Below are 19,721 nucleotides of genomic sequence, written 5' to 3'. Positions count from 1 at the left end.
CAACGCCCATCAAAGGAGGAACAACAAGCTTGGCAGTGGCAAGTAATTCTGGGTCACCTTTTGTCAGGAAAAATTGCAGTCACCTTCACTCTTTCCAGTGGCAGTGAAACTGAAGTGGTCCTCCTTGAAAGACTCACCTCACTGTATAATTCTAAACTTGGACATGAAGGAGGATCTAGCTTGGTGGTACGATGACTCCAACATTCTTCAGGGAGTTCCTCTGAGCTCTCCCTTTCTATAGATGCCCAATTCTCAGATGTCTGGAGAAGTCCAGGGAACTGGACTCAATACTTCCTGCACCTACATATCAACATCTTAGAGATGCAAGCGCCATGGTTGACAATGCACATCTGTCAGAACAGCCTACTAGTACACTTATGGTGGTCATGGATGACAATACTACAGCAGTGATGTACATCAAAAAGCAAGACTGGACAATGTCCCACTCCTTGTACCAACTAGCTTCACAGATTTGTGAGTGGGTGATTCTTCAGGCTGTTGACGTATGAGCCAGGTACATCCAGGAAAGAGTAATATACTGGCAGATCAACTTAAGTGCCAGGGATGAATAGTGCAAACAGATTGGTCTCTTTTAAGGTATTTCCAGTCTCAGCCACCCCACTTTGTCCCTGGTGCAAAAGGAAAAAGTTTTTTGGTGTTGGTAAATGAGTGTAGGTGTTTCCCCATTCCCTCTTTAAGTTGTAATGACAGATTCCAGTTTGCACTGAAGAATACTCATACATCGAACGTTCTGGTTTACATACCTAGGACAATACAAATTACTTATAAACTTTTATTTTGGTCTTATTTGGGGTCAGTAAGACTTTTTCAGTCAGCTGCATATTTATTTAGATAATGTCCACATTCACCTAGAATTCTGATAACAGCCCTGTATTATATCTTCTTCTTTTGACCTTATTAGTCCCACTGTATAGCAGGGTCAGCTGCTCGAGTCATCTTTCTCCATATATTTCTATTCCTTGCATCTTCTTCCCCCTGTCCCACCTCACCATATCCCTCTTCACCACATCCATCCATCTGATTCGCTGCCGCCCCACACTCCTCCTCCCCATCACTGGCATGTTCTTAACTCTCTTGATTTGTTCCACCTCCTCTCCTTATTACATGGCCATAGTATCTCGGACGAGCTTCCCTAGCCTTCTCCTTTACATTGCATTTACCACACATCCTTCTTATATTTTGATTCACCCTACTTTCCAGTAGTGATATTCCAGTAGCCCATCTCACCATCCTCATCTTGGTTCTTTCCTCTTATGTGCCCAAGTTTCTGCCCCATATAAAAGTACGGTCCCTCTACTATATCTCTTAGGGTAATTAAATGGTCCAAGAAAAGTGTTCTCCAGAGAGGTTATGTATACTTTTGAATGAATTTTTCCAAGGCTCCAACTAGGTGCTACTTTATGATCTAAGAGTCAGCCATTAGTCAGGTTCCATTTTCAAGATCTGTGATCGTCTTTGATATTAACAGATTTTGGTAGTACCATATTTTTCATATAAATTCGTGAATACATAAATTTTTTAAACCATATTCACTTTTAGTAAGTTTCTTTGTTTTTCAGATTCTGTCACAGGTTCAGGTTCAGTGACATTGGGTAGAATGGAAGTATGTTTAGCACTGACCAATAAGTTTGAAGTAGCAGAAGCACCAGAAGAGAAGGAAACCAAAGATTCTAATAAATTGTTTAATAGGTGAGACTGTTTGAAGAGGGTTTCATTTGGGAAACAAGGAGCTCTTAATAATGATATTTGTTATTTAAGCCAATTTTGTGTAAATATAAATTATACTATATATATATATATATATATATATATATATATATATATATATATATATATATATATATATATATATGTATACAGGCAGTCCCTGGTTTCTGACGGGGTTTCTGTTTTTACGCTGCGTCGTAAGCCGAAAAATCTGAGAAAATCGTAAAAAAAAAAAATCCTAAGAAAACCTTACTTTTAATGCTTTGGGTGTATTGAAAATGACGTAAACTGCATTTTTTATTGAGTTTTTCATAAAAAAAATTCCAAATTTTTATTATTCTGCTGTTTTGGAGCCACATTTCTTCCATTGGATCAGTGTCTGACGCGGTCAGTAACCCCAGAGCATGCGTCATAAACCGGGAAATAATTTCTGATGAATATATTTGAAAAGCGTTGGGACTGACTGTATATATATATATATATATATATATATATATATATATATATATATATATATATATATATATATATATATATATGTAAATACACGCACACACACACACACACACAGTCATACCCCAAACTTACACGAGGTTAGGTTCCAGAACCCTTGGTGCAGGGTGAATTTATATTTATATATATATATATATATATATATATATATATATATATATATATATATATATATATATATATATATATATATATATATATATATATATATATATATACATATGTATATGTATATACACACACGCGCGCACACACACAAGCACACAGTCATACCCCGAACTTACACGAGGTTAGGTTCCAGAACCCCTCGTGCAGGGTGAATTTTTGCATAAGTTTGGCACGGTCTCAATAAATGCTTATTTCTAAAGTGTAAACACTAGATATGACCCTAATCATGCTCCCAAATTATTAAGTTAACTTTCAAATGAAATTAAAGTTACTGTAATCTCATTTAAAAGTTAGCTTAATACATTACCCTAAAAACGGAAATAAATGGTTGACACAAAAATTGAGAGTTGGAAGAGAATTTATCTCTCTCCCCTTCCAACCGATCTATTTTTAGAAGTCGTCTCAAGCTCTTTTTAATAACTTCTTTATTCTGCATCTCTTTCTCTTTGTTCAGAAATGCTTTTTCATGAACAAACAGTGTTTTTTATTTTGACTAATACAACTCTTAGTTATTATGTCTCTATGTTTTAGAACGTATTTGCAACACTAGCGCATTTACAGTTCGTAGACGGTACAGGTCAAATTAGATTAATTTAAACTATCTACTGTAGAGGTAAAGATGTACAGAGAATTAATAAGTTGTAAAAATGTGTGAGCCCTAACTATGAACGAGAGAGAGAGGGATAAGGGTTGTCCTTACTTAGGAGAGTGAAATTATTTATCAGTTATTACGGAGACTGAGAGAATAACACGAGAGAGTGAGAGAGAGATATTGTCCTTACTTGAAATATCAAGTTAAATTATTTATGAATTATTACAAAGACAGAGAATAACGAGAGAGAGAGAGAGAGAAAGTTATTCTTACGTTAGATATCAAAAGATGGAAATTCAGTATTAAACTAACTTTTAAATGAAATTAAAATTACTGTATTTTCATTTAAAAGTTAGCTTAATACATTGTCCTTAAAAAAAGAAATAAATGGTTAATACTGTAAAGGGTTAACGTAAGAATATAGGAGTGTGTGACTCTCTCCCCCATTCCACCGATCTATTTTTAGAAGTCTTCTCAACCTCGTTTTTAAAATCTTCTTTATTCTGTCTCTTTCTCTTCGTTCTGAAATGCTCTATGTTTTAGAACGGTGTATTTACAGTTTTAAACGGTACAGGTAAAATTAGATCTATTTAAAATTATCTACTCTATAGTTAAAGACACACAGAGAAACAGTACTGTAATACGTAGGTTGGCTAACTTCGAACAAGAGAGAGAGAGAGAGATAACAGTTGTCCTTACTTCAAAGAGTGAAATTTTTTATGAATTATTACGGACACACACACAATTACAAGAAACATTTGATCACTGATCAGCAACACTCCCCTTCTTGTCATGTTAAATGACATGTCTGACAGCTTTTGCCTTTGACCTTCTTACAAAAGATGAGAGAAGAATTTGTTTGTTTAAAATAATATGAATTTTGTAATTACATTATTATTATTAATTAATTTTATTAGTCTTATTAATATTTGAAATTAGTACTTATTATTAGGTAAAAAGTTTTTTATCATACAAATAAACATACCTGTATACATGTACCATAAAAATTCTCTCATCTCACTAAAAGAGAGAGAGAAATTATTACGTTTAATAATATTTAATGTTATTTAATTTACACATAAAAGCTTGAAAACTTATAAAAAATTAAACATAAACACTTTTCCAGGTTTTCTCAGTGTTCGCAAATCTTCGCGTGTCTGTGAAAAACTTGTGTATGACCATTAGTTAGGTTCCAATGAAAAATTCGTGTGTCTGTGAATCCGTGCAACTCGAATTGCGCAAGTTCGGGTATTACTGTATGTGTATATATATACAGTATATAATATATATTATATGTACAGTGGAACCCCGGTCCTCAACGCTAATTCGTTCCAGAAGAAGTGTCGAGATTCGATTTATTCGAATTCTGAATTAATTTCTCCCATAAGAAATAACTGAAAATGGATTAATCCATTCCTGACCACCAGTCATTACCCCAACCTTGCCTTTTTATACAAAACATTACACAAATTACAATTAAATAAGTTCAGAGTTGAATAATTTATCGTATCAGAAGCACTTTTTACATTTTAAGTGCATACTGTATCAAAAAAATTGGCCTACGACCAATGCGGCGATCGAGCGCCATAGGCTAGGCTAGGTAGCCAATAGGCACTGCCAGAATGTACTGTGACGGGTACACACGAAAGCTGTTGTTAATAATGATAACATTGAAAAACAAGCCTGGTTATCACATTAAATTAATAATACAGTATTTATAAGCCGAATTACTGTATGTCTGTTATCATAAAATTAACATACTGGGACCCATGATTGGATGAAAATTCAGTGCAGAAAGCCAAAAAAATTATATATACCTGTACAAGGTGTACTTCTCCAAACAGCAGCAGCAGCATATGTGGGCTTTAAATGCTTTTAAATAGGCATGGGAAGAATGCCACCAACAACGCCAACTAGTGGCAGCTGCCTGAAACTCTTTTTTCCTACAAACGTCATATGATTCATCGGGTCGGATTCCAGTTTGTTTTTCCAGCTCCGATGGAAAATTTACTCAACATTTCGTGTCGAAATCCGATAATGTCGAGTTCTAGTACGGTCGAGGACCGGGGTTCTACTGCATATGTATATACAGTAAACCCCCGTATTCACGGGGGATGTATACCGCATCCCCCCGCGAATACTTGAAACCCCGCTAAAAACACTTTGAACTGCCAATTTTGATAGCTTAAACACAAGAAAAACCCTCTAAAAATGCTTATACCTGAGTATTTTATTAGTTTTATCACAGAAAGTGCATTTAGTCATAAAAATTATGTGAAAATACAGTAATTAGTGAATATTTCTCAGTGAAAAACACCACGAATGGACGAATTTTCCACAAATAATGGGTAGACACGTTCCACAGAGAAATCCGCGAATACATGAGTCCGCGAATCGTGAGAACGTGAAAATGGGAGGTTTACTGTATATATATATATATATATATACTGTATATCAAATATAAGGAGCCCATAAAAATGCTAAAATGTAAAAAGTAAAGGCTATATTTCAGAGACCAAACTGTCTTTCTCCTCAGACAAATAGTTAATGAGAAAAAGTTACAGAAAATCAGTATTTATACCAGAAGGTCCATAGGTCAGTCATTACGTCACTCCAGTTGACAGGCTCTCTTTAACCTTCTTAATCACTGGTTGGAGGAAGACTTTATCTATAATATCTGAATCCCAGGTGCCTCTTGCAAGGTTCATCGTATTTCTTTGTTTATTCAAGGCTGATTCCACCATCTGGCTTTGGAACCAACAAGTGCTGCTATAAATTATACAAGACATTTTGTAGTTTATTCTGTGATTATGGTTATTTATGTGGTTAAAAATAGTTGAGCTCTGTTGTCCGTACCTGACTGAACGTTTATGCACTATTAATCTCTGGGGGAGTGATTTCCCTGTAAAACCGATATAAGATTTGGTCACAATGGAGGCAAGGGATTTCGTAAACCCCTGTGTCTTTGGGGACTGGCTTTTGTTGGGTGTTAATCAGGGATGTGGCTAAGGTATTTGGGTAGGTAAAGCAAAAGAGTTTAAGAGTTTCCAAGGGTCTGTGTCAACGTCTTAATCCTGTCCAGGTGTGGGATTTTTATTTTATTGTTGGCTATCTCTCTGGTCTTGTTTTGAGGGGGACAGTAGAAAATTGTGTTCGTTTTGTGGATCGCTTTCTCACTTATATGGTCAGCGTACTTTAAAGATGACAGCTGCTTACGGATTAGTTCAGTTTCCTTTTCCAGGAAATCCAGGGAGCAAATCTATAAGGCTCTTAAGAATAAATTGCTGGCTCTGCCAGTGTTAATAGAGATGTCATGAGATATGTTTAAAAGGCATCTTATTAAATGCAATAGCTGACCTTAATAAGAAATACCCTGTCCCCAGTAGATTTATGAAAGCCATCCACTCTCTGCAAAAATTAGATGTTGTAATACAGGCAGTCCCTGGTTATTGGCGGGGGTTCTGTTCCTGACAACATGACGATAACTGAAAATCGGCGATAATAGCATCGATCCCTGGTTATAGGCGCTGGTATCCGCTTATCGACACTGATAACCTGGGATCAGCACCGATAACCAGAGATCGGCGCTGATAATTGGGAATCGGTGTCGAAAATCTGGTTATTGTCGCTGCTAGACAAGCGCCATAAAACCAGATCGCCGATAACCGAGGACTGCCTGTAAGTAGATCCGACAAAGACAGCAAAATCGTGATTATGGGCAAAGACTTTTATCTCAACAAAATCAACCAACTCCTTAGTGACACTAACACTTATGACAAATTAACGAAAAATCCCCTCCAAATGTTCCACAGAATTTTTTAGCAAAGTAAGATTAATTGGCAAAGATAAAAAGAGTATTGAAATACTGGAGAAATTTAAAATCATTAACCCAAAACTACCTTACTTTTATGGCCTTCCCAGAACTCCATTCAGACCTATTATTTCGTATGCCAGAGCTTTCAATTATAAACTCTCCAAGTGGTTAGCTGGCCTCCTTTCCCCTTTCTTAGGCATATTTTCTCTCAGTCACATTAAACATCCTGAAGATTTCTGTCACAAATTCAAAGAAGCACATATACCACTTCACAACATAAAACTTTTAAGTATAGAAGATGTAGATTCCCTGTTCACAAAAGTACCAGTAAAAGACATTCTACAGTTTTTGAGAGAAAAATTAGCCTCCTATTCAGATCACTTCCCACTAGCCCTAGATAAAATAATAAAATTAGCTGAATTATGTGTATCAAATAACTTCTTTTTATTTGGGGAGTCATTCTATTAACAAAAATTCAGGTTCAGCATGGGCACAGCATCAGTGACCCTGGTAGTTGTGATGCCAGATAACCCACAATTAATAATAATAATCAGCATGGGCAGCCCTTTAAGTCCTGTTTTAGCCAATTTATACATGGAATATTTTGAAACTAATAATAAATGCAATAGTAAAACCTAAAGGCATGCTATGGATGAGATGTAGATGTTCTTAACATTTTGGGATAATAAGTGGGGCAGTTTCAATGAATTTCTTTCAAAATTAAATGGATTAGTGCTTAGCAACAAATTTAAAGTTGAATGGGAAACAGACATAAAAATTCCTTTTCTTGATGTTTTAATAACCAGAGACATAACAATACAAATTCACCATATACAGAAAACCAACTTTCTGTCATACATCAATTTTTATAGCTGTCATGACATCTGTATCAGGATTGGCGTAGCCAGCAATTTATTCTTAAGAGTCTTACTGATTTGCTTCCCGGGTTTCCTAGAAAAGGAAAATGAACTAATCCGTAAGCAGCTGTCATTGTTCAAGTACCTTGACCATATAACTAAGTGATCCACAAAGCGAACACAATTTTCTACCGTCCCCCTAGACAGGATTAAGGCGTTGACGCAGACACCTGGAAACTCTAACCCTCTTGCTTTTACCTACCCAAATACCTTAGCCAAAACCCTGATTTTATTGAGTTTTTCATAAAAAAAAACTTCTAAATTTTTACTATTCTGCCATTTTGGATGCATATTTCTTCCATTTGGAGCGGCGTTGTCTGAAATACCATCGAAAATCGTAAGAAAACCTTACTTTTAATCTTTTGGGTGTCTTAAAACAATGTATCTTGCCTTTTTATTGAGTTTTTCATCAAAAACCTCCAAATTTTTTCCATTCTGACTTTTTGGATCCATATTCTTCCATTCTGATTGGCGTCCAAAATACCGTCGAAAATCGTAAGAAAACCTTACTTTTAATCCTTTTGGTGTCTTGAAAACAATGTATCCTGCATTTTTATTAAGTTTTTCTTCAAAAAACCTCAAAATTTTTACCATTGTGCTGTTTTGAATGCATAATTATTCCGTCTGGATCGGCTTCAGACTGGCAGCATCCAAAATACCATTGAAAATTGTAAGAAAACCTTACTTTTAATCCTTTGGGTGGCTTGAAAACAATGTATCCTGCATTTTTATTGAGTTATGGTCATGTTTATGTTGAAGATTCCAATATACTTTTCTCCTCATTTTCACATAGCAGTATTTAGGCTACTTGCTCGTAGGTTATCTTTCCACTCTGGTGGTATTGAGACTTAAAAATATCTTCTTTTTCTCAAGAGGTCTTCAAAACTTTTTAGTTTCCATTATCTTAATGTTAATACGTTTTTCCAATATAGGTAGTTGGATTTCACCAAACAGTAGATCTTCTAATTTTACAGTAACATTGATTTGGTTATCCTTGGAATCACTTACTAATCCCGACATTTGTCTTGTAGGGGGATAGTGTTGTCAGTGCACCTCATGCGATGCACTGTAGGCATTACTTAAGGTTCTTTGCAGCGTCCCTTCAGTCCCTAGTTGCAACCCCTGTCGTTCCTTTTACTGTACCGCCTTTCATATTCTCTTTCTTCCATTTTTCCACCCTCTCGTTACAATTGTTTTGTAGTGCAACTGCCAGGTTTTCCTCTTGTTACATCTTTCAAACCTTTTTACTGTGAAATTCTGTTTCAGCACTGAATGACTTCATAGGTCCCAGTGCTTGGCATTTGGTCTAAACTCTGTATTCTATCCTGGCATTTGCATAGAAACTGCAGGTGTTTCCTGGTTGTATGGGCTTGAGTTAGGGCATCTGCAAAATGTCAAATGGCATATTCCAAGATGGGGAAAAAAACACAAAGATTGGAGGGAGCGCATGGTATCCATTGATGATTATAATCACTTTAACACTTTATTTGTTTATCACAACACCACAGGTGAAAAAATAAGAGATGGGGTTTATTCCTGACTGGTTTCAACTTTATTTCCAAGCCATTGACGAAGGACTGATACATAGTGTTAGAAATTCAAATATATATATATACTACAGAGACAGTACTGATGAACATAGATAACCATTTGAGACTATGCAGCCATCACTGACAGGTGTCAAAGGAGGAGTGGCAACAAAAATCGTTAGAGTTAGTGGTTTAAATCACAATATATGCTCAAGGGACAATACTGACAAACATACAGACTGTAGGAGACTACAAATCCACACCTAACAGGTGTCCGGGGGGGAGGGGGGGGCAAAAACTCAATAGTACTACTGCCCCCATATTGTTTACAAATATGATAAACCTTACATATCTACTACCTTCATTAAAATTTAAACATTTTACAAATTTCTTTTGAAAGTATAAGGTTTATACATGCCTTAACTGATATTCTATATATATAAAAGTAGATGTATGTAAGTATGTATAAAAGTGTGTATGTATGTTCCAGCATAACTGCAGTGCATTGAGCAATTTCAGCCAAACTTTGGTAATTATATATATATATATATATATATATATATATATATATATATATATATATATATATATATATATATATATATATATATATATATATATATATATATATATATATATATATATATATATATATATTTACTAAAAGGACCTCATTCAATCTGGATGGTATCTAATGGAGTATTTATTCAGAAAGAGTTACAAGCTTTCTTGGACGAACAGTCCACAGTATCAAGTATCCATACAATGAGGAGACGCATAGTCCAGCTGTATTTATATCTGTGTGCTGGGTACTTTTAATCCTATAATCGCCTAGCTCCTCCTGTGTGACCCCCACCCCCTCGTGATCTTGGTCTTTCTCTGCTCCCTTCTTCCAGGTGTCCGTTTTCCGTGCGTTCTCTTGCGTTTTTCCTTCATTTCCTTGCTGCTGCTGAGTACACGATTTTTCTAGATATGCTGTCTTCAAAGCCGTTTTTGGTGTTCCTGCCATTGTGTTGTTGGCGCAAGTTATGAAGGCGTTCTCTACAACCAGTCTGGACGTTTTGTTGGTGTTCCTGTACAGAAAACTCATATTTTCCCAGTCAATTTTATGATCATTTTCGCAATAGTGTTTGGCAACTGCTGACGTCTGACTATAATGCTGTATGTTCTGCAGATGTTGTTTGCTTCGCTCTTTACATGATTTGCCAGTTTCGCCATAGTACCCTTCTTCACAGTCTAGACATGCTGCCATATATACCCCTCTAATCTCTTCCCCCTTTACCGACTAGCACAAAGGAGGTGGGGATGGGAAGGGGGTGACATGTAAAAATAACCAAAAACAACAGAAATTAGTGTCTATTGATAGTTCTTGAGATCGCTGAGATGAATAGTAACACTCCTGATGCCATTTAAGTCCTAGTTCAGCCCCGATAGGAAGGGGGATGAGAAGGGGTAAAAAATAAAATGCCAAACTATCTTAACAGGAAAGGGAGAAAGTGAGAAAGAGCATAGAGGGGGTGTTAGGGAGGAGAGAAAGAGTGGGTTTATCTGTTGTTATTCAGAGTTTTCCTGGGCAGCACCGGGTTGGAGAGTAGAGGGGTTGTTAGGGAGGAGAAAGAGGGAAAGAGTAGAGGGGGTGTTAGGGGGAGGAGAAAGAGGGAAAGAGTGAGTTTATCGGTTATCATTCAGTTTTCCCAGGCAGCGCCGGGTTGGTCAGCGAGTGTGTGTGTGTGTGTGTATGTATATATATATATATATATATACAGTACTCGACAAAACTTTAGTCCGCCCTCACTCAACTCAAAACATGTCAACATAACTAAACTACAAATAGGCTAATAACAACACAATTCTAAGTCTAAATTGCCTTTATTAGTATTCACTAATATTTAGTAGGACAACCCTTACGTTTAATCACCTCCTTCAATCGTTTTGGTACAGACAAGGCCAAATTATGAAGCATTTCCTTGGTATGTTGTTCCAAGATGCGTGGATTTCTGCCTCCAGCCTTGGAACAGACGTTACACATCTTTGTCTTGTAGATCCCTCTTTACGATCTCCCATAAGTTTTCTATTGGGCTAATGTCAGGGCTATTACCAGGCCAATCATTGATGAAGGGAACCTGCAATCCTGAAGCCACTGAGTGACAGATTTAGTCCGTGTGAGCCCTGGCGCCATCCTGCTGAAAACATGTGGCACCCGTATCCTCGAATGCATCAGGCAAAATGTCACACATCAACTCCAAATAATTATACTGGTTAACTTTTTCATTCTTTTTAAAGACATGAAGCTTGGCTACACCATGACCAGTAAAAGCTCCCCAAACCATGAGAGAATCAGGGTGTTTGACAGTCCCTTCAAGGTACGTAGGGTCAAGAGGGTCGCTTCGGACCTAAAAAAACATTACGACCTCTATTACAAGTGACCATAAGAGTCGATTCATCTGACCAAAGCAGGCTTAGCCATTGAGACTCATCCCAAACGCTGTACTTCCGAGCAAATTTGACTCTTTTATCCCTCTGTAACTTGGTCAAAATTGGCTTCTTCCGTGGACGGTGGCTTGTGTATCCAAGTTCATTGATATGGCGATTGACGGTCCGAACTGAAACATCACCAAGCAGTTGTGGGTTGGATTCCTTCAATTTCCTTGATGTCATGCGTGGATTAACCTCTAATTGACGCTTTAAAATAGTCATACTTCGATTAGAAGTCTTCTTAGGCCTCCCAGAGCGTTTTACTTGCGACGGTATATCGCCCCTTCCACCCTGGTGAAACTTGGCAACCCAGCGTCTAACAGATCGCTCGCTCACACCCACCTGAGCGGCGATTTCCTTCGTTTTAAGACCTGATTCCTTTAATGCACATATCTGTGCTATGATCTGTTCATTCAGATCCTTAAATTTCCCCCATAGTAAGGTCACAGGGTCCCAGGATGTGACCCGGGGTAGGCCAAAACTTCGACGGGAGCGTGGAGCAAAAAATTCACGTTGGCACCTAGATCGCCAGCCAAAACCTTACTTGTCTGCTTTCTTTTTAGCGAGCCATAAGCTCCTCCCCCTTAGCTACTCTCAGTAAGCGGCCTAATGATTTGACAGAATTTTTTCTTGCACTTTTGGTTCCTTCAAATTTGGCCATATATTTAGGCCACTCAACCGTGGCCGGACTAAAGTTTTTTAATAAAGTACTATATATATATATATATATATATATATATATATATATATATATATATATATATACACACACACACACAAACACACACACAGTAATACCCCGAACATTTGCAAATACTGAGAAACCCTGCAAAAGTGGTTGTTTAATTTTTTATGTAATTTATAAGTTTTCAATCTTTTATGTGTAAATTAAATAACATTAAACAATAAAAGTCATTTTTTTCTCTTTTACTGAGATGTGAGAATTTTTATGGTGCACATTTGTTTTGTATAAATAAACTTATTTCCTAATAATAAGTGCTAATTTTCAAATACTAACAAGATTAATACAGGCAGTCCCCGGTTATTGGCTGAGTTCCGTTTCTGATGGTGTGATGATACCCGATTTTCGGGGGTTATCAGCGCCGATTTTCGGTTATCGGCGCCTCTGTTAGGCATGTTTTGGCACCAATACCCAATTATCAGCGCCGATAAGCGGAAATCGGTGATTTTCAGTGCCGAAAATTGCCGATTTTCGTTGCTAGACAAGCACCATAAAACCGGATCGCTGTTAACCGAGCCCGCCATTAACCGGGGACTTCCTGTAATAATAATAATATAACTGTAATTAGAACATTCCTATGTGATAACGTATATTCCCTCATCTTTTTTTTCGAAGCTTGAAGGCAAAGCTGTCAGACATGTTGATTTAACATGACAAGAAGGAAGAGTGTTGCTGATTAGGGAGTCAAAGGTTTCCTACTAATTCTCTCTCTCTCTCTCTCTCTCTCTCTCTCTCTCTCTCTCTCTCTCTCTCTCTCTCTCTCTCTCTCTCTCTCTCTCTCTCTCTCTCTCTCGTAGTTAGCACAACCTATGTATTACTGTTTCTCTGTATGTCTTTAACTGTACAGTAGATAATTTTAAATTGATCTTATTTTACCTGTACCATCTACAAACTGTAAATGCACTGTTCTAAAACATAGAGCATTTCAGAACAAAGAGAAACAGACAGAATAAAGAATTTTTTTTTTAAATGAGGTTTAGAACACTTCTGAAAATAGATCAGTGGAATGGGGAGAGAGAGAAATAGTATGCTAACCTTAACACTCTCCTATATTTTTATGTCAACCATTTATTTCTTTTTTTAAGGGTAATATATTAAGCTGACTTTTAAATGGAATTACAGTAACTTTAACTTTATTTAAACATTAGGTTAATACTGAATTTCCTTCTTTTGATATCTAACGTAAGAATAATCTCTCTCTCTCTCTCTCTCTCTCTCTCTCTCTCTCTCTCTCTCTCTCTCTCTCTCTCTCTCTCTCTCTCTCTCTCCGTAATAATTCATAGATAATTTAACTTGATATTTCAAGTAAGGACAATATCTCTCTCTCTCTCTCTCTCTCTCTCTCTCTCTCTCTCTCTCTCTCTCTCATGTGTTATTCTCTCTGCCTCCATAATAGTTGATAAATAGTTTCACTCTCATAAGTAAGGACAACCTCTCTCTCTCTCTCTCTCTCTCTCTCTCTCTCTCTCTCTCTCTCTCTCTCTCTCTCTCTCTCTGCCTCCATAATAATTGATAAATAGTTTCACTCTCATAAGTAAGGACACCGTGTGGATCTCTCTCTCTCTCTCTCTCTCTCTCTCTCTCTCTCTCTCTCTCTCTCTCTCTCTCTCTCTCTCTCTCTCTCTCTCTCTCTCTCTCTCGTCTACGAACTGTAAATGCGCTAGTGTGGCAAATACATTCTAAAACATAGACATAATAACTAATAGTTGTATTAGTCTCCAAATAAAAAAAACTTTGTTCATGAAAAAGCATTTCAGAACAAAGAGAAAGAGACAAAATAAAGAAGTTATTATAAAGAGGTTGAGAAGACTTCTAAAAATAGATCGGCCAGACGGGGGGGAGACAGAAATTCTCTTCCAACTCTCTATTTTTATGTCAACCATTTATTTCTTCTTTTTTTTTAAGGGTAATATATTAAGCTAACTTTTAAATGAAATTACAGTAACTTCAATTTCATTTAAAAGTTAGCTTAATAATTTGGGAGCATGATTAGCATCATATTTAATGTTAAAAACTTTAAAAATAAGCATTTATTAGCATTTTTAGAGACCGTGCCAAACTTACATGAAAATTCGTCTTGCGCGGAGTTCTGGAACCTAACCTCACGTAAGTTCGGGGTATGACTATATACTGTATATAATATATATATAATTGCTGTCTTTTGCAATTTACTTCTCTTTGTTGGTAAGATTATCTTGACATATGTTTCATTTGTAGGACAAAACAGTTGCTAGTGGATGTAATGCAGTGTGTAGATGGCTGCACTGTTGGAGAGCTAGCAACTGGGCCAACACTATCTCACCATGAAGAGAAGTACCGGACCATTATACAAAAGCGCAAAGAGCAGGAACACAGAGCCAAGCAGAATCAAACTTCCTTGAACAGATCGAATTCTTTCCTCTCGGAGACCAGGTATTGTTTATTTTTGTAATAAAAAATTCTCTCCATATATATATATATATATATATATATATATATATATATATATATATATATATATATATATATATATATATATATATATATATATATATATATTATATATCATGGGTCATTCGGCTGGCGAGTTTAAATATTAATTTATTGCAATATGAATGCCTTGCATAACCTAAGACCCACATAATCCTATAAGTTAAGGCTGAAAGGCACCAAGAAAGACAGATAATTAACATAATTAGATCGGTCGCCAGTTGAGACTAGGTTACTGGATTTATCGATTTATTCTGAACACATGAATTAAATCAACAACATTAATCAAAGAACTACTTAAAAAAAAAAAGTTAACTGGGATCTTACGGGAGCTAATAACACCTCGAGCTTCATTCCACTTCGGACACTAAGATATTTCAACATAAATTAGTGGATGAGACAACAGCTGGGGGCCTCTTGTGATGCGTCTATAAGCAATTTCAGGCACATGAATTGAGGACAGTGGGATGCTAATCCTTCTCCAAACAAGATTCTGGCCAGGTTCCAAGACGTGCCCAATTCTGGAAGAGACGTATCCAGATAACAATTCGATATCAAAGACCACTCACTTATCATTAATTGACTGCAAAGGGTGAATCGTAGATCAGGAGTATTATGTTAACACCATGGAGGATAATTTTTGCAGTCTCACTAAGCAATAATAATTGTACTTCATATTTTTTACTCCATAAATGGGATATGGTTTTACTAGGATTTTCCTTAGTGACTGTTTAAGAGAGAGGGAAACTTGAAACATGAAACAATAGCGTGAGGACTAAAGGAAAGAACTGGGAGTAATTGTCATCTTCAGACTTACTGCTGGAATAGATAATGCAGTGATCAATTGCATCAGAACGCATGGGTCTATTGAAATGGCAATTTCCCTGGCTGTTCAACAAAAAGGGGGAGAACAAAGGGGAGGCTATGAGAGATGCCTGTTGCTTGTGCTCTCTATGAAGGATGCCTCCAGACTGCTGAACTGGGTCAAAATGGCATGGGTGCTTGCTTGCTTCAAAAACTCCTCCCCCAGACAGCCTTGGCTGAGTCGTGGGTAGCGTCTGAAAAATGACAAAAAACTCGCCAGTACAATGATCATAGAAAAGTGAGCTTACGGTACAGTCTAGCCGAGGGTGGTCCTAGCAAGACTTACCTGTCAAATACATCTCTAAACAAAGCTCTCTAACCCCCCTTCTGACAGTTGGTGCTTTTGGGAAAACAGCCCTGCCTGCTTGCTTCCCTCCATAGAATGCCCTCTTTACTTTACGAAGCGAAAGCTTTGGTTTTTTCTTTTTATATTTCTACTAAATCAAGGAAGGGAGGTTGAACAGGGGAATATTTATAGTAATATATATACAGTATATAATATATATATATGTGTGTGTGTGTCTGTATGTAATTGTAATAGTCACAATGTCCACTTCACTTCTCAAATTCTTTGTGCTTTTTTGGATACACTTGTCACTAAAAAACCTTAAGATCCAGGTGCAAGAAATATGAAGCTATTATGATGTCTGGTATCAGGAAACAAACCCGGGTCCCATAATCACAACAGGTTCACGTTGCCGACCTGACCACGAGAAGGACATGGATTATGGGACCCGGGTTCGTTTCCTGCTACCAGACATCATATCATCTTCATATTTCTTGCACTTGGATCTTGAGGCTTTGTAGTGACAAGTGTATCCAAAAAAGCTGAGGAACTCGAGAAGTTAAGGGGTCATTGTAGCTGTTACAATTGCATGTGTATCTGATAAAAGTGGCCTGTAGATCATATATATATATATATATATATATATATATATATATATATATATATATATATATATATATATATATATATATATATATATATATATATATATATATATATATGTATGTATATATGTATATATATATATATATATGTATATATATGAGACTATATAAATAAATTCCATCTAATAAAAGTAGCCGATAAAAAAAATGCCAAAATGTTGAAAGTTCATGCTATAAATTCAGACAGCAACTGTCTCCCTCTTCAGGCAGGAAGTGAATGAGAAGAGAGTTACCGAAAAACGGTATTTATACCAAAATTCCAGAGGTCAGCCGTTATATCACTCCATTTGACAGCTTCTTAATCGTTGGTTGGAGGAAGATTTTATCTATATATCTGAATCCAAAGCTCCTTTTGAGAGGTTCATCGTATTTCTTTGTTTAATCAGTGCTGATTTTACCATATGGCTATTGAACCGACAATTGCTGCTATAAATTGTGCATGACAAATTCCAGTTTATTCTGTGATTATGGTTATTTATGTGGTTAAAAATAGCTGGGCTCTGTTGGCCATACCTTACTGAACGTTTGTTTTATTAATCTCTGGGGAGTGATTTACCAGTGAAACCGATGTAGGATTGATCACAGTCAAGGCAGGGGATGTTGTATACTCCTGTGTTTTTGGGGACTGGCTTTTGTTGGACACTAATCAAGGTTTTGGGTAGGTAATACCAAAAGGGTTAGAGTTTCCAAGTGTCTTTGTCAGTGGCTTAATCCTGTCCTGTTGTGGGATTTTGATTTTATTGTTGGGCATCTCTCTAGTCTTGTTTTAAGGGGGATGGTAGAAGATTGTTAGTTTTATCGATCGCTTTCTCAATAGGTCAGGGTACTTTAAAGATGACAGCTGCTTATTTATTAGTTCAATTTCCTTTTCCAGGAAATCCAGGGAGTAAATCCATAAGGCTCTTTAGAATAAATTGCTTGCTATGCCAATCTTGATAGAAATGTCATGATAAGTAAAATAGTGAAGTTGTGAAAGTGAAAATGTTGGTTTCTGTGTATGGTTAGTTTGTATTCTGTCGTGTCTAATTATTGAAATATCAAGAAAAATTTTATTGGCTGTTTCCATTTTGAAAGAAATTCTTTGAAATTGCTCCACCTATTAACCCAAAATGTTAGGATATCATCTACATATCTCATCCACAGCATGCATGTCTTTAGGTTTTATTGCATTTATTATTATAGTTTCAAAATATTCCATATATAGATTGGCTAAAACAGGGCTTAGAGGGCTGCCCATGCTGCACCTGAATTTTTGTTTATAGAATGACTCCCAGAATGGAAAGATGTTATTTGATACACATAATTCAGCTAACTTTATTATTTTATCTATGGCTAGTGGAATGATCTGAATAGAGGGCTAATTTTTCTCTCAAAAACTGTAGAATGTCCTTTACTGGTACTTTGTGAATAGGTAATCTACATGTAAACTTAAAAGTTTTATGTTGTGAAGTGGTATATGTGCTTCTTTGAATTTGTGACAGAAATCCTCAGAATGTTGAATGTGACTGAGAGAAAATGTGCATAAGAATCAGGAAAGGAGGCCGGCTTGACCACTTAGAAATTTTATAGTTGGAAGCTCTGGCACATGAGATAATAGGTTTGAATGGAAGATTATCTTTGAGTTTTGGGAATGATATAAAAGTAATGTAGCTTTGAGTTAATGATTTTAAGTTCTCCAATTCAATGTTCTTTTTGTTTTTGCCACTTAATCTTACTTTTCTGAAAAAAATTCTGTGGGGACGTTTTGGAGGGGGTTTTTCGTTAGTTTGTCATAAGTGTTTGTGTCACTAAGGAGTTGGTCGATTTTGTTGAGGTAAAAGTCTTTGTCCATGATCACGGTTTTGCCATCTTTGTCAGATCTACTTATTATAACACATAATTTTTGTAGCGAGGGGATGGCTCTCATAAATCTACAGGGGGACAGAGTATTTCTTGTTAAAGTCAGCCAATGCATTTAGTAAAATGCCTTTTAAACATATCTTCTCGGCTGTAATTTTTATCAGATGAATTTGTCAAAAGCAACTATAAAATCTAGATTATTTTTCCGGTCTGGCACGAGGGCAAAGGATAGTTAGTTATAAATGATTTGTTTAACTAGACCTCTGAACCCTTTTATGGTTCTTCTCGGGCTGGGAAACCAAGGATTAAGACTAAGTGTTGGTTTACGGTAAAGGGGGTGTTAGATAAATTTAAAACTTTATCTTGTTGCTCAGTATTGTTCCAAGCGCTATTATTTATCAAGTTATTTAACTTTCAGGAAAGTCTGTTGGAATGAGTCGCTTCATTATAGGCAGCAATGTCAGAACAAAATGAAACCACATGTAAAGGTATCTGGTTTAACTTTGTTCTGACATTGCTGCCTGTAATAAGGAACAGACAAAGACCTAGACCTAGAAGTGGAGAGATCTCATTTCTCATTGTAACCCCATCAGCGGAAAACTGGCATTAAAACATTAGATGATGTGCTGGTCAGAAGTGGATGCCAGTCATTTATGTATGATCTAGTTAGAGGGGGGATGAGAAGCTACTTGAATGAGGAGCAAGATATGAAGGCCACCTTATTGTTTTTCATATACTGTACTGTTTTATGTCATCTGTAATGGGTCTTCCAAGTGTCCTCTGTGTTCTGTATTAAATCTTGTTTTTGTTGTGTTGACAATGTGTGTGCAGGATAAAACATTATGTACATCCTTTGTGTTTCTGTACACATGCAACCTTTTTAATTAATTCTTTGCTTTCCACTATATCTACTATATCATATTTTCCATTGTGTTAAGTGTAAACAAGTCATTGTACAAACTTCAGGGTTTTTTATATATAGTGTATAAAGAATTACATTATGAAATTGGGGTCAACAAACATCTGTCTTAGGCTAAACCTTAACTTGAAGACACTCCAAACCCCAAGGAAACCATATACAGTAGAAAGATTTACCATAGTAATTTACAATTTTATTTCT

At 36.3% G+C, this 19,721-nt stretch overlaps 1 protein-coding gene across 2 annotated transcripts in view; it reads left to right on the top strand.

Annotated features, from left to right (window-relative positions):
* LOC136825509 (ras GTPase-activating-like protein IQGAP1) overlaps positions 1-19,721 on the top strand; it is a 235,338-nt gene that overhangs the window by 195,048 nt on the left and 20,569 nt on the right. For both annotated transcript variants that reach the window (XM_067082078.1, XM_067082077.1), the window contains exons 29-30: positions 1,581-1,710; positions 14,696-14,890. In XM_067082078.1, coding sequence (XP_066938179.1) covers positions 1,581-1,710; positions 14,696-14,890 — 325 coding nt within the window. The remainder of the gene's footprint in view (positions 1-1,580; positions 1,711-14,695; positions 14,891-19,721) is intronic.

This window comes from Macrobrachium rosenbergii, chromosome 37, assembly GCF_040412425.1.
Source record: "Macrobrachium rosenbergii isolate ZJJX-2024 chromosome 37, ASM4041242v1, whole genome shotgun sequence".
NCBI lineage: Eukaryota > Metazoa > Arthropoda > Malacostraca > Decapoda > Palaemonidae > Macrobrachium > Macrobrachium rosenbergii.
This window is presented reverse-complemented; position numbering and strand designations above follow the sequence as displayed.